We start from the raw sequence: 15,643 nt of genomic DNA, 5'->3' as shown, positions 1-15,643 counted from the left end.
TAATGGTTAAAAAAAAAAATTAAAAATAAAAAAAATAAGGCCATATAAATAATAGGTAGAATGCAGAATAACATAGAATTGAATTTAGATAAAATAGAATACTGTACATGAAAATGATTATTATTATTTTTTTCTTCCAGATCCTAATGGCACAGTTTCAGCCCACGGTCAGACCGTCTCTGTGTGGACGTTGATGCGTCACCTGCTGGTGTTCTGTCCGTACTTCATCTCCACCGGCATCCTGCTGTCTTTCTACCGACACAAGCCCTCAGGTAACACCGTCTGTCTGTCTGTTTGTCTATCTGTCCGTCTGTCTATTTGTCTGTCTGTCTGTCTGTCTGTCCGTCTGTCTATTTGTCTATCTATCTATCTATCTATCTATCTATCTATCTATCTATCTATCTATCTATCTATCTATCTATCTATCTATCTATCTATCTATCTATCTATCTATCTATCTATCTATCTATCTATCTATCTATCTATCTATCTATCTATCTATCTGTCTGTCTGTCTGTCTGTCTGTCTGTCTGTCTGTCTGTCTGTCCGTCCGTCCGTCCGTCCGTCCGTCCGTCCGTCCGTCCGTCCGTCCGTCCGTCCGTCCGTCCGTCCGTCCGTCCGTCCGTCCGTCTGTCTGTCTGTCTGTCCGTCGTCCATCTGGTAACACTCACCGTCTCATGAGAATCTACCCACAGGTTAGCAGTTCTTATTACTAGGGCTGTCAAACGATTACAATTTTTAATCAGATTCATCACATATTAGCTTTGGATTGATCACGATTAATCCAATTAATTGTCTCGTTTATTGCTGTAGGAACGAAAAAGATCAATGACAGAAGGACAAAATATACAATTCAGATTTGTTTTCTTATTAATTGAAAATCCAAATGATGGTGTTAATACTGAAAATAAATTAAAATAAATATAAATTATACATGATTAATAATATTATTGCTTGACTCTGCAGAGAGGAAAGTGGACACTGTTTACATGACGCATTCTGCAGCTACCGAGGATGACGAGGATTTGGACCAACCGTATGATGACGTAATCGCTGATGTCACCACCGAGCATCATTTCTAAACTGAACTGTCTCTTATGTATCGTTTTCAATGTTTTTGTCAATAAAGTTTAACTGTTTTTCACATGTTGTCTTTTTAATTGTTTCATGCTGCTGGTGCTCAGAGGAACTTTCAGTGTGTGTTAATTCTAGCGCCCCCCTTTGGACAAAAGCGGTAGTGTTTTTACCACGCCAGCTGTTGTTCCTGGGTGAGCGTATACCCATGACAAAGGCATTAAGAAAAACTATATAAAAATTTAATTATTTGACCCGATCGTCTCGTTTGCTTTTACATGTAAATCAGGATAATCAGAGGAAAAATTGGAATGTCATATTTAAAAGTTCCTTGTGGCATCTTTTCATTATTGTTTTTGGTTAAATAATTGTATCTTTCGATTTTATGACATTTAAGGCATATGACTGAACAACTATAGTTTTGTGTAGTGGTGTTAAAGAGATGGCATGTCATGTGTAGTAAATGAACATTAGGCGACACCTAGTGGTAAAGCCAGGAACAACAGCAATGCATTTCAACATTTGCAAAGGATTGCTGGTCTACCTACTTCAGGAACCTTTCAAAATAAAAGAAATCCTCTAAAACACATGTTATTGTTAAAAAAACAAACCATGGATTTGTCTTTTGTCTTGTTATCTATGTCAGTGCAAACAGAGCAGCCACATGATCACACGGGAACAAAATACACAGAATCAAAAATATGCCCTTCATTTTGTTTTTATTTGATCTGGTGAAATGTAAAAAACTGAAACCTCAAAGCTTTTTCTAAATCATCTGAACCAAACTAACATGGCCTGAACAATACATAGGGCCTATTCCACCAAGAGGGGGCGCCACACTCAAATGACCAATCATTTATATAGATTTTACATTAAATGGCACAGCAAACAGACAATTATCCCCTGAAAAGAAACACATATCTCAAAAGTAAAACAAATTTCAGCTACAAAACATGTTCATACAACATTTCAATTGTAGCCAGACGAGACCAGCCTGATCTTGTGTAAGATGGGAGTTTCTAGATGGTATTTCTGAGTCCTTAAAGTCTATTCTAACCATGTGGACAAATGGTTTTATACACTGATGAAGACTCAAACACTTTAGCTTCATTATAGAACTACAACACATGAAACACACAGATCAGATCAGAAGTGATGCTCCGTGGTGACATCATTGTCGACATCATCATAGTCATCGTCCAATCCCTGCTCAGCCTGGGTGGGCGGGGTCGTTCCCACGGAGACGGGAAGGTCATTTCCTACAGTCAGAGAAAAATGTAGATAATTCATAAACTGTGAAATTATGAAGAGGCCAGAGACAGACAGACAGACAGACAGACAGACAGACAGACAGACAGACAGACAGACAGACAGACAGACAGACAGACAGACAGATAGATAGATAGACAGACAGACAGACAGACAGACAGACAGACAGACAGACAGACAGACAGACAGACAGACAGACAGACAGACAGACAGACAGATAGATAGATAGATAGATAGATAGATAGATAGATAGATAGATAGATAGATAGATAGATAGATAGATAGATAGATAGATAGATAGATGAGCATGTGTGTAAGGTTGTTACCTGTGTGCCTCTTTCTATATAAAGACACCATGAGGACGGTGGAGATGCAGTATGGACAGAAGACCACCAGGTGGCAGATCAGTCTGAACACCAGCTGAGTGGAGTCTGAGATGGGGGGCGGGTCTACTGGGGGAAGGGTTGGAGCTGTAGGGGACGTGGCTGTGGCTGTAGGTTTATCTGTGGAGAGAACCCACTCTGGTCAGATGAACATCTGGATGAAATGAGTCCTGAAGACAAAGTAAAACCTCCTCACCTGTGACAGAGATCCAGCTTTCTGGAGACGATCCACTACCGCTGATGTGACACTTGTAGAGGCCTTCATCAGACCTGGAAACATGGCGGAGGGTCATGTGACCTGCAGGCTCAGTCCTGATGAGGGAGCCATCTTTATAGAAAGCAGCTGGGAGGCTGGAGGGAGGGGTCTTTGTTTTACAGAGCAGAGTGACATCCCCTCCCTCCATCACAGGGAGGACAGGACTCTGCAGGATCACTGGTCCATCTGAAGGTGTGTCAATTTATCTTATAGAGATATCTTCAACATATATTCTGTTTACATTGTTTGTTCATAAATAGTTTTAGGTATGTAAACAAAATGCATGTAAATAAAGGGGCCCACCATAGCTAGTATATACCCGTTTGCAGAGCATAGGCTGTGAAATAGCACTTGATTTTTTTTTCTTTTTTTTTTATGGTTGGTGAGATGTTCACTGATTTTGAAATCAAGCTTTCTCCAGAATCGCTAAATCCACTTTTGAGGGGATCAAAATTGCCTCTTCATACAAAACTCCAGCATTTCATCCATTTCCTCTCAGCTTCATCAACACTAACTCCACAGTCTGATCTTACCAGTGACAGTGATGTTGATGGGGTGACTGGTCACTCCCTCTCTGGACTCACACCAGTAAACTCCACTGTACCATATGGTCATGTAGCTGATGCTACAGGAAGAACCAGCTGATCTTCCCCAGTCAGATCTACACTCAGTCCTGGTCCCTGTGCTCGTGTTCCTCCTCAGCGTCCATCCAGCAGAGCTGTCTTCGTCCTCACAGCTCAGAGAGAGAGAGTCACCTCTGAACATCTGAGAGCTGCTGGGACTCACAGTCAGAGAGGCTGGAGGAATAAGGAAGATGATTTTAAATTAGAACAAGTAATTTATCTGTGTTATACGTTCTGGGGAAAGGCACAACAATGTTTTTAACCTTAATGTTCCTCATTTTCAGTCAGACGAGCTGCAGGAAATGAGATCCATTTTCAGACAAATGACCAGATGGGTTTCATAGTAAAACCTCTGCATCAACGTTTAACACACCTTCTGTGTGCCTGCACAAAATTATGATTCCACAGATAATTTCCTTTTCAAACAAAAACTACACCGTAGTCAACCACAAACCAACTGCAGTTTGTAAAACATGCAGGAATAAAATTACATTTGGAGACACAACAACTTCCAACTTTGTTAAACATTTGAAGTTTCAAAGCTGGACTTTTCTCTCAGCAGTTTGTATGAAGTTCTAACTTCAGGGTTTTGGACTGTCAGAGCAGAGGTTTACCTTCGGTTGCTAAGCAGCATTGTGGTCGGCCCCAAAGGGAAGTGAGACTCACATTAGTTTGAGGTTTTTATGTTTAGCACGACAAAAAACAAACTCACAGAAAGGCAGCAGGACTGATGAGTCTGGGGGAGTGTCAGTAGTTGTAGATTTATCTGTAGAGACAACCCCCTCTGGTCAGAAGAACATCTGGATGAAATGAGTCCTGAAGACAAAGTAAAACGTCCTCACCTGTGACAGAGATCCAGCTTTCTGGAGACGATCCATTACTGCCGATGTTACACTTGTAGAGGCCTTCATCAGACCTGGAAACATGGTGGAGGGTCATGTGACCTGCAGGCTCAGTCCTGATGAGGGAGCCATCTTTATAGAAAGCAGCTGGGAGGCTGGAGGGAGGGGTCTTTGTTTTACAGAGCAGAGTGACATCCCCTCCCTCCATCACAGGGAGGACAGGACTCTGCAGGATCACTGGGCCATCTGAACACAGAGGCCGGTGTGTACATTTATATTATAGAGATATCTTCAACATATATTCTGTTTACATTGTTTGTTCATAAATAGTTTTAGGTGTGTAGACAAAGAGCCCCCCCCCCGCCCCCCCCCCCCCCCCCCCATAGCTAGAAGATACCCTTTTGCAGAGCCTAGGCTGTGAAATAACACTGGATTTAAAACATGTTTTAGTACGGAAAGGTAGCGGATCACGAGATATTCACTGATTTTGACAAAGAGGGGTTTTGACATCAAGCCTTCTCTTGAAATCCAAAATCCACTTTTGAGGGGATCGAAATAATCTCTTCATACAAAACTCCAGCATTTCATCCATTTCCCCTCAGCTTCATCAACACTAACTCCACAGTCTGATCTTACCAGTGACAGTGATGTTGACGGGGTTACTGGTCGCTCCCTCTCTGGACTCACACCAGTAAACTCCACTGTCCAATGGGACGATGTAGTCAGTGTGACATGAAGAAGAATCAGGTGATTTCCACCAGTCAGATCCGCACTCAGTCATGGTCTCTCTGCTCGTGTTCCTCCTCAGTGTCCATCCAGCAGAGCCGATCTCCTCACAGCTCAGAGAGACAGATTCTCCTTTAAACATCTGAGATCTGCTGGGACTCACAGTCAGAGAGGCTGGAGGAATAAGGAAGAGGATTTTAAATTAGAACAACTAATGTATCTGTGTCATACGTTCTGGGGAAAGGCACAACAATGTTTTTAACCTTAATGTTCCTCATTTTCAGTCAGACGAGCTGCAGGAAATGAGATCCATTTTCAGATAAATGACCAGATGGGTGTCATTGTAAAACCTCCACATAAATTAAAAAAATACAAATGTTTTTACAGTTGTTACGCATCTTGAGAACATTTTTGGATAGTTTTTTTTAAACGTCCGTATGAGGAAGGGGTTTGAATTCAACATATTCTGACATGTTGCTCAGTGGTTTGTATTAAGTTCTAATTTCAGGGTTTCAGAGCAGCGGTTTACCAGCTTTTTGTTGCTAAGCAGCACAGCATTGTGGTCGGCCCTGAGGGGAAGTGAGACATTGGTTTGAGGTTTAATGTTTAGCATGAATAAATAAAAGGCACATATTGTATTATTTAAGGTGTAGCTAAGTTAAGTTAAGTTACTTAATTAGTCAATGGTTACATTGAAATTCATCTTTTCTCATCTCCCCTCTCAAGTTACCACACTTCGGAGGGGGTCAGAGCGCAGGGTCAGCCATAATACAGCACTCCTGGAGCAGTTTGGGTTTAACTGTTTTGCTCAAGGACACAATGGTAGAGATGGTGGGCACCGTAGATGTAATACCAGCCACCACTAGTTTTACAACTAACACACTCCTGTCCGGTGCCGGGGATCCAACCAGAGACCTCATGGGTTCTGGCCTGCCACTTTTCCTCTAGGCCATCGTAACACCCTAGTAGCTATGACCTACTGATCAAAAAACTGCAATCTGGTAGTATTCCAGGTCCCTAAATAACGTTGCATCTGTCGTACAAGATATTTACTCACCCTGGTTTGTGGAGCAGCACAGCAGTGAAGTCAGAACTAAAGAGAAATTACAAAACAAGACATCTGTGTTTTCTACTGAACTGAAGTACTAGTGCACACAACCACATGCTGTTATATTACATAATTATGAAAAAAGGCGAATTATTTTAAGTGCACATTTGATGTTTTTCAAAATGATTGCCAAGGTTTGAAGGTAAAACAACAACAACTACTTGACTCCATTGCTTAAATAAGACATTGTTTCTTAGCAATTTTTGCCTGTTTAAATAAAGGTTGATGATGATGATGATGACTTCAATTTAAACATGTTCCAAGCCAAGATGTTTTTGTCAGTCAAGTTAAGTGCATGAGATATTGTGAGACATCAAATACTATGATGTGTTATTGTGTTTACTATGCTGCCACGATACCAGAGATCACTTAATTCATTATTTCTTATCTAATACGTAACACCAGAAATGTTTTAGACCTAATCTTTGTGGAAATGTGGACACACACACACACACACACACACACACACAATAAAATCGTTTTACTCACGTAGCAGCCACTGTAACAGATATTCCTCCATTTTAGATCGTTGTCATCTGAGACCTGCAAATTAACATTATAAGGTCTCACCAACTAAAGCCCACCTCCTCCCTCTCTGTTGATCAGTGTCAATGTTGTGGTTTTCCTCTCATGCAGGCAGGAAATTGACTGTTCTGCTTATTGTGTTACCACAAAAACTAAAGGACTATTAAACATCACACCTTAAAATGAACAAAATAAGTGACCAGCTTTGAACAACATACATCAGAATCTGAGCAGAAGTGGGGTACACCTGGACTGGTCACTGGTCTATCACAACCTTAGGCCTGATACACACACATACCTTTTGCAAATTAGATGTATTACTACTTTCCTGGCCTCTCAACATCGACAACCTCTGGACGGGATTGTCCTATTTTGCAGACCTAGTCCCCTCTCCCCCCCCCACACACCACCATCAATCTCTATGTATCAGGCCCAAAGCTGTTATAGACCAAATGCTTGTACAGGTTTACCACGCTTCGGTTTAGATTTAGATTTACGTATGGTGTGCACAAACTGGTGCCTTATTTAGTCCATTTTGAGGTGTGATGTTTAACAGGCCATTAGATTTGTTTAACGGTGTAATGTGGTAACACAATGAGCAGAAAGCCTATTTCCTGCTACCTGCATGAGAGAAGACCACAACATTGGCACTAGTACACAGAGAGGAAGGAGGTGGGTTTTAGTTGGTGTTAGACCTTTTAATGTTAATGTGCTGGTCTTACACGACAGAGATCTAAAATGGAGGAATCTTTGTTGCAGTGGCTTCTAGGTGAGTAAAACTACATTAATGTGTGTCCGTATGTTTGTGTCCACATTTCTTCAATGATTCGGATTAAAACATGTCTAGTGTGTTAAAGAGTGAATGTACAATAGGGTCAAGAGGTCAGATATTTATTAGCTAAGAGATAATAAATGAATTGATCTCTGGTGAAGTAATAACAGAGCACAAACTAACACTTTATTATAAGTGTTCATTCGACATTGTTTAAAATATAGCCTATACATTGATTTCTCACAATATCTGATGCCTTTTACCGTTGGTGCCTGCATGTCAGATACATTTCCTCATGTTTCTGCGCTTGTAACATTACCAGTCATTTTGAAAGACAGTGAAAATATGTTTCTATATAATTATTTGATATCAATGTGTGGTGCATTTCTACCAGGATTTTTTCAGTTTGCTTGTTGCTTGTTAAAGCTCAAACCAACCTGAGTGTCATTTCTCTTTAGTTCCGACATTACTGCTGTACTGCTCGGCAAATGAGGGTAAGTAAAGACACATGAGGCCAGATCTGGTTTATGTTGTAATATGAGGAATATGGACAAAATAAGTCTTGTCAAATATGCTTATTGTCTCTTACCACATATTTCTGTCCACATCCCTATAGCTTGTCTGACTGTGAGTCCAAGCAGCTCTCAGATGTTCAGAGGTGACTCTGTCTCTCTGAGCTGTGAGGACGACTGCTCTGCTGGATGGAAGCTGAGGAGGAACACAAGCAGAGAGAGCAGGACTGAGTGTGGATCTGACTGGGGAAGATCAACTGGTTCTTCATGTCACAATGACTACATGGTCCCACAGGACAGTGGAGTTTACTGGTGTGAGTCCAGAGAGGGAGCGACCAGTAACCCCATCAACATCACTGTCACTGGTAAGATCAGACTGTGGAGTTAGTGTTGGAGTAAATAAAAGCTGTACAAATGGATAAAATGCTGGAGTTTTCCTATAAAGAGGCAATTCCCTACACCTCAAAAGTGGATTCAGTGATTCTGGAGAACGCCTGTTGTCAAAATACATTTTTGTCAAAATCAGTGAATATCTCCACACGATCCTCTAGAATATATTGAATGTTGAAGATATGCCTATAAGATAAATTGACACACCGGCCTCTGTGTTCAGATGGACCAGTGATCCTGCAGAGTCCTGTCCTCCCTGTGATGGAGGGAGGGGATGTCACTCTGCTCTGTAAAACAGAGACCCCTCCCTCCAGCCTCCCAGCTGCTTTCTATAAAGATGGCTACCTCATCAGGACTGCAGGTCACATGACCCTCCGCCATGTTTCCAGGTCTGATGAAGGCCTCTACAAGTGTCACATCAGCGGTGGTGGATCGTCTCCAGAAAGCTGGATCTCTGTCACAGGTGAGGAGGTTTTATATTCTATATTGAGTTAAAAGTTTTACACAGCACTAGAAATGTTCTTTTCCTCTCAAGCTAAAGTTTTATTCATTAATATTATTTATTTCAGGGAAACCAACAACAACCGATCCCCCCTCCTCTTCCTCACCCACAGGTAAGGAGGTTTTACTTTGTCTTCAGGACTCATTTCATCCAGATCTGACTAGAGGAGGTTCTCCACAGGTAAACCTTTAACTACTCCCCCCATAATTACAGACACGCCCCCAGACTCAACCCAGCTCCAGCTTGTGTTCAGACTGCTCTGCCATCTGGTGGTCTTCTGTCCATACTGCATCTCCACCGTCCTCATGGTGTCTTTATATAGACAGAGACACACAGGTAACAACCTTACACACACACTCATCTATCTATCTATCTATCTATCTATCTATCTATCTATCTATCTATCTATCTATCTATCTATCTATCTATCTATCTATCTATCTATCTATCTATCTATCTATCTATCTATCTATCTATCTATCTATCTATCTATCTATCTATCTATCTATCTATCTATCTATCTATCTATCTATCTATCTATCTATCTGTCTGTCTGTCTGTCTATCTGTCTATCTGTCTGTCTGTCTGTCCGTCTGTCTGTCCTCTTCATAAATCCACAGTTAATGAATTATCCACATTTTTCTCTGACTGTAGGAAATGACCTTCCCGTCTCCATAGCGATCATCCCGCCCACCCAGGCTGAGCAGGGATTGGACGATGACTATGATGATGTCATGACCGCTGTCACCACGGAGCATCACTTCTGATCTGTGTGTTTGATGTGTTGTAGTTCTATGATGAAGCTAACATGTTTGAGTCATCTGTGTATGTTTGCATGTTTATAATAGACTTTTACGAACTCAGAAATAGCATCTAGAAACTCACATCTTACCAATTTCAGGCTGGTCTCATCAGGCTACAATTGAAAGGTTGTATGAACATGTTTTGTAGCTGTTGGAAGACATTTGTGTTACTTTTAAGATATGTGTTTCTTTTCAGGGGTTAAGTGTCTGTTTGCTGAACTATTCATTTAGTGTACAATCTGTATGAATGAGTTATTTGAGTGTGGCGCCCCCTTTTGGTAGACTATATTGGTAGAAGATATTGGATTCCCATAGTATGTGTGTGGGTTTATTTTGTTTACAATATGCTTAAACTGTATTAGTGTGTACTTGCAATATATATTTCTGTGTGTGTTTTCATTTATCCACTTTTTCTCTACGTTGATGGAAACAGAAGAAATAAAAAAGACTCAGTGACGTTTAGTTAATCTTTCAGAAAGTAATGCAATTCAACTTAGTTAGATAGATTGATTTGAAGGTGCCACCACCTTTGTTAACCAGGTTTGGTCTGGTATCAGAGGCTAGAAAAAATCACAGCACAACTTGAGGAGGGGATTCGATAATATAGACTTTTATTGACACAATGAATTCATTAAAACTATGGCTAGAAACCTCAGAATAAAAAGGCCAAGCAAGTTAAACACAGCAACCCACAGAACACAGCAAGTGAATTAGATTAATGTGAACACACCATTTAAACACTGCAATCAAAGCAAAGCACAATCATAGAACAGAGTGACTGTACATGTATCAATAACCACCTCACACTGTAGGTGGGTCAAAACCACTCCAAACTCAAGGGGGTGGCAGAGAGCTGCCCTAGCCACGGTGTCAGTTTATGATAATGTGGCACAACAAACCTGCGTAGCCCTGGTTAAAATTAATTAAGATATCAAGCTATGTAATAGTTAAATAGTTAGAAATGAATTAAATATGAATACTATACAATAACAGTACATACATATGGTTAAAATATGAAAATGAGTGTATAAAAGATTAAGAAATACAACATTAATATAATTTACTGTTTAAAGCTGTAAGATTGGAGTTCATTTAAATGGATATTTGACTGATCGGCTATGTAGGCCTACAGTACATGAGCCAGCACGAGTATGCCTATGCATTACAACCTAACACTGTTTTCACTACAATATGTCAATCTCTGCTCTTCTCTAGCTTGATTGGATAGTTGTTAATCTGACAGCCAATCCAAGTTCATTCTCACGTAGAGGGTGTGGGCCTTAGCGTCACTGTATTCGGTCTCGCGCGATCGAGAAAGGCATTAGCGCATAATCACCGTCAAGTGAACATTGTTGAAGACCGATATCGTTCATATTAGGTGTCGGACGTACAGTTGTCCTACGGTTTGGACTGTTGTAACGCACCAGAGGTAAATGCGAGTTTTTGTGTGTGATTTTTGATATTTTGACTTAATGTTTTACCGCTGTTGTTGCTAGTAGCCATAAGCATTAGCATACTATTAGCTATTAGAGAGATTAGCTAGAGAGAGATGTTCCTTCTGTTGGCCGTCCATTACCTCCCGCTTCCCCTCAACTACCTGAGTGAGTACTGATTTAATTGCTCGTGCTTATTATTAGCATTCATGCTATTGTTCTAAATGCGGTGCGGCTGTGGGGACAATCTGCACGTGTTATTTTCCCCACATGTCAACTTTTCACACGGGGTCGGGTGCAATTTACGGTGACTCGTGAGATCTTGACTCGTGTTGCCTGGCAACAGAAGCTCCGTATTGTCTAATACTAGACTATAGTATAGGCCTAGCCTGAGTTTGATATGTATCTAGAATTGATTTATTGATTGCTCCATTAATAGTTTTGATGCCTATAGTTTAAATGTATTTTCCGAAATGACATCACCTAAAAAAACAAAAGACACTAATTGGTCCAGCATTCATGGTGCATCTGGATTCTGTTCAAACCAATTTCGGTGTGATTTTTCAGGCAATTATTTGTAGGCCTAGGCTGCTTGTTGTGTTGTTATTTAAACCATTCAACTATCAAAATGTTTAGTTCTTTCAGGGCAGTGTTGAATTTTTTTCAAATCCTCTTAATCTTCCTCGTATTGTATTTGAAATTACACTACTTCGGCATACTTCAAGCAAACATAATCCATTTAAACTTTAAATACAAGGACAAGATCAATGGACCGTGCGAGGTTGAAATCCAGCGCGGTTTATTTAGAACACGGCTGCTTTATCATAAGCTACGGTACAACTGTTGATTCTGCTGCATTTACAGAGCCGTCAGATTCAGCTTGACAAAAACTTCCACTCTGCACTGTAAGTTATGCTTTTTTTCTTGTTTATTTAAATTACTTCCAATTACTTGCTTTCTAATGTTTATTTACCTCCAATGATTCAGCATAATTACTTAAACAATGACAAGCAACTTGTGGTTAATGTTTATTGTTGTAGGGCAGCTAAGTAATCTTGTAAAACTCACTAGCTATTAAGTCACAATAGCTATTGTTAGCTAGTAATCCTATATTATAAAACATACCATTTAAAAAACCATGGTGAGTAAATACTAGTGATTTTTATATTTAAATGTTAACTAAAACTACCAACGCTGACTAATTGATCCTTCAGTTAATTTAGTTAATTATTGGTATGAATGCGGTTCGAATGTTTGTGGATGTTTTTTTTATGCACCTTTAAGGAGAAGCACATTTTTATGTTGTTGTACATTGTATAATGACATTGAAGTATTCTATTCTAGTCTAAACGGATACTAGTAGGAGGATTGTGGACCTGAGGTGCCTTGGCCGACGTCGCGGTGTGTGCCAGTTGCTTTGGACGGACTTTCCCTGCTGTTTGTTGAGGCTGTGAATCCTGCTGGTCATCGCTGTGGTGCTTCTTCAGACTGAGGTAGGAGCTGTTTACATTGAATGGAGGTTCTGTTGTTTTGTTTCTGCATGTGCTCCAACCTTAAAGAGCAACTTGCAGGTTAAAGATTTATCTGAAACCTTTTCTGATAATGACCATTTGAAAAAAAAAGAAAAGAGGATGAGCAAAAACATACATTGAAAAGTAGTTTTGAGTGAAGCTCCTAAAAATTGTCTTTTTTTACTGTCATACTTCAAATGCGTCATAAATGGAGCTGCTATCCTCAACTCTGCCTCAGTGCAATGCACAGCAGTATGTGATAGTATTTTTGCTAAAACTCCAGCCTGCCAGAGTATTGAGTCCACGCAAAATGTGCGGCGCTAGCTTTGAGCATGGTGCGGTTCATGCAGTTCAAGAGACGGGACTATTCTTCTTCCTCTGTCATGAAACATGCCGCCTCTTTCACAAAATAGTCACTTTAGACATTATTTTTCCGTGGATGTGATGGATTTTGAAGCCAGGACCTTGTGACGCTGAAAGCTTTTGCGGTTGCTTCAGTACACAGCTGCTTCATCATCAGATTCTGCTCGACCTAAAGCCTCAACTGTGCACTGTAAGTCTTGCTTTTTAACATTTATATACTTCCAATTACTAGGCCTATTGATTTAAATAATTAGAAGCAATGTGTGGTTAATATTTATTCTGGTACGGCAGCTTAGTTATCTTATAAAATCCACTAGCTAATAAGACACATTGGCTATGAGTAGCTAGAATTAGAATCCAATTTAAAAAAAGTACGTTTTTGATAAAGCTTAATTAGTAACTTTTAGTGATGTTGTTATTGAACTGTAAACCAACTATTTGAATGCAGACTTATTGTTTCTTCAGTTAAGCAGTCAAATTGAATACTAGTAGGAGGATTATATTCATAGGGGGAGACCATGGACCCTAGGAGCCTTGGCCGACGACGCAGAGTGTGCCAGTTGCTTTGGACGGACTTTTCCTGCTGTTGGTTGAGGCTGCTTTAGACTGAGGTAGGAGCTGTTTCCCCCAGTGAATAAAGACACATCCCAATATTACAACACAAATACATTACCCCTCATTATAAAAACCCAATGCATTGTTACCCAAAGAAAATCACATTCAATGTAACGCAAAGAATATTCCAGACACAATGCCAGAAATGTTTGCGACACAATGATGACCACTCTAACCCAGCAACTGTGGCTCTGTAGGCCTATGTATCTCATTCTTCTCACATAGGAAATTAATTTAACATTTTCTACTGATTGCTTGTGAAAAAACCACAACGTTTGCTAGACCATGAAGAGCGTTAATCGCGCGATAAAATAATTGATGCCGTTAAAATGGGTTTGCGTTAACGCCGTTAATAACGCGACAGCACTAATAAAGACACATCCCAATATTACAACACAGATACATTACCCCTCTTTATAGAAAACCCAACAAGTTGTTACCCAGACAAAACTATATTAAATTTTTCACAAAGAATAATTCGGTTAAAATGCCAACGAAAACAAACAAAACCAGAAATGTTTGCGACACAATGATGACCACCCTACTAGGGCCCGGCCGATACCAGGCCATTGCTTAAATAAGACATTGTTTCTTAGCAATTTTTGCCTGTTTAAATAAAGGTTGATGATGATGATGATGATATATCGGCCGGCCGATTTAATCGGCCGATTATAGCACATCTCCGATTTTTTGCCATTTTTTTTATTTTCTTTATTTTTTATTCCAGCAATCATGTTTAGTGAGATGCATTGCTGCCCCGGAGGTAGCCTTATAGCATATTAACAGCAGCAGCACGTGTGTTGTAATACATTGGATTAATTCACACTTGACAGTTCCCCCTGACACCAATAGCAGAGTCATTGGTCATCTCTCGACTGTTAATAGTAGTTGATATTACTATAGTTATTACATAGAATTTATATAGTGCTTTATTGGAGGTCATTCAAAGACACTTACATATAGAAAATCATACTTACCGAAAAAGAAAACAAAATACAGACAAATTAAAGATAAGGTTTGGAGTGGAGTCCGGTGTAATTATGCTTTCTTAAAGAGGTGAGTTTTGAGTTGACTTTTGAATGAGTTTATTTAGTCTGAGATGCTGATGTTTGGAGGAAGGGAGATCCAGAGGGTTGGGTGCAGTTACATAAAATGCTTAATGTCTGAGTTTAAAAATGCGTCATGTCACTTTAGACATATTTGTAACACTTTATTTTTTTTTAGATAATGCATATTTCAATAAATAAAACGTTCCTGTACACCTATTGACAGTAATAAGTATTTATAAATATATTTAAGGGTTCAAAAAAGTAAATGTTTTCAATATATATTTATCGGATTTAAAAAAAAAAATAATCGTCCGATTTAATCGTTATCGTAATTTCTCAGAAAATAATCGGCATCGGCACCCAAAAATCCATATCGGTCGGGCCCTACACCCTACCCCAGCAACTGTCACTCTGTAGGCCAACGTATCTCATTAAGTTCACCAAAATAAGTAATTTAACATTTTCTGCAAATTTCTTTTTGCTCTGGACCAAAACAGATACTAGTAGGAGGAGACCGTGGACCTAAGGAGCCTTAGCCGACGTCGAGGTGTGTGCCAGTTGCTGTGGACTGACTTTTCCTGCTGTTTGTTGAGGCTGTGAATCCTGCTGCTCCTTGCTGTGGTGCTGCTTCAGACTGAGGTAGGAGCTGTTTACATTTCTCATATGTTGTCTTGTTTCTTTATACGTTCCTACTTTTAAAGCGCTTCTTGTGTCGATATAGGATATATATATATCCATGTCTGCACATACAGCTCCGGAAAAAATTAAGAGACCAGTCTGGATTTTTCTTAAATCTTCATCTCTACATAACTTATTGAAGGCGCTCTTAAAGCGGCTACGAGTAACATTTAAATATCTTTTAAACAGCCTCATGTTTCCTCTGATAA

At 39.8% G+C, this 15,643-nt stretch overlaps 3 protein-coding genes across 3 annotated transcripts in view; 2 read left to right on the top strand and 1 right to left on the bottom strand.

Annotated features, from left to right (window-relative positions):
* Positions 1-1,105, top strand: part of LOC307269148 (high affinity immunoglobulin gamma Fc receptor I-like) — a 7,266-nt gene extending 6,161 nt beyond the window's left edge. The window contains exons 9-10 of the mRNA XM_080051992.1: positions 141-272; positions 967-1,105. Of these exons, the coding sequence (XP_079908118.1) occupies positions 141-272; positions 967-1,082 (248 nt within the window). The 3' untranslated portion in view covers positions 1,083-1,105. The remainder of the gene's footprint in view (positions 1-140; positions 273-966) is intronic.
* Positions 1,106-1,828: 723 nt separating this feature from the next.
* Positions 1,829-6,263, bottom strand: LOC307269149 (Fc receptor-like protein 5). Its single transcript, XM_080051993.1, has 8 exons — positions 6,231-6,263; positions 5,084-5,347; positions 4,448-4,693; positions 4,318-4,371; positions 3,516-3,779; positions 2,923-3,168; positions 2,670-2,846; positions 1,829-2,333 (listed from the first exon to the last, which is right to left on the bottom strand). The coding sequence occupies exons 2-8, from the start codon at positions 5,313-5,315 to the stop codon at positions 2,221-2,223; spliced, it is 1,332 nt and encodes a 443-aa protein (XP_079908119.1). The 5' UTR covers positions 5,316-5,347; positions 6,231-6,263; the 3' UTR covers positions 1,829-2,220.
* Positions 6,264-7,543: 1,280 nt separating this feature from the next.
* Positions 7,544-9,749, top strand: LOC307269040 (low affinity immunoglobulin gamma Fc region receptor III-like; the record flags this gene model as incomplete). Its single annotated transcript, XM_080051863.1, has 7 exons — positions 7,544-7,575; positions 8,037-8,072; positions 8,195-8,455; positions 8,704-8,943; positions 9,050-9,094; positions 9,196-9,318; positions 9,637-9,749. The coding sequence occupies exons 1-7, from the start codon at positions 7,545-7,547 to the stop codon at positions 9,747-9,749; spliced, it is 849 nt and encodes a 282-aa protein (XP_079907989.1). The 5' UTR covers position 7,544.
* Between the last annotated feature and the right edge of the window lie 5,894 nt (positions 9,750-15,643).

The sequence above is a fragment of the Ammodytes marinus genome (genome assembly GCF_949987685.1).
Source record: "Ammodytes marinus genome assembly, chromosome: 23".
In the NCBI taxonomy this organism is placed as follows: domain Eukaryota; kingdom Metazoa; phylum Chordata; class Actinopteri; order Uranoscopiformes; family Ammodytidae; genus Ammodytes; species Ammodytes marinus.
The sequence above is the reverse complement of the archived record's forward strand: the minus strand, read 5'-3'. Positions and strand labels throughout refer to the sequence as shown.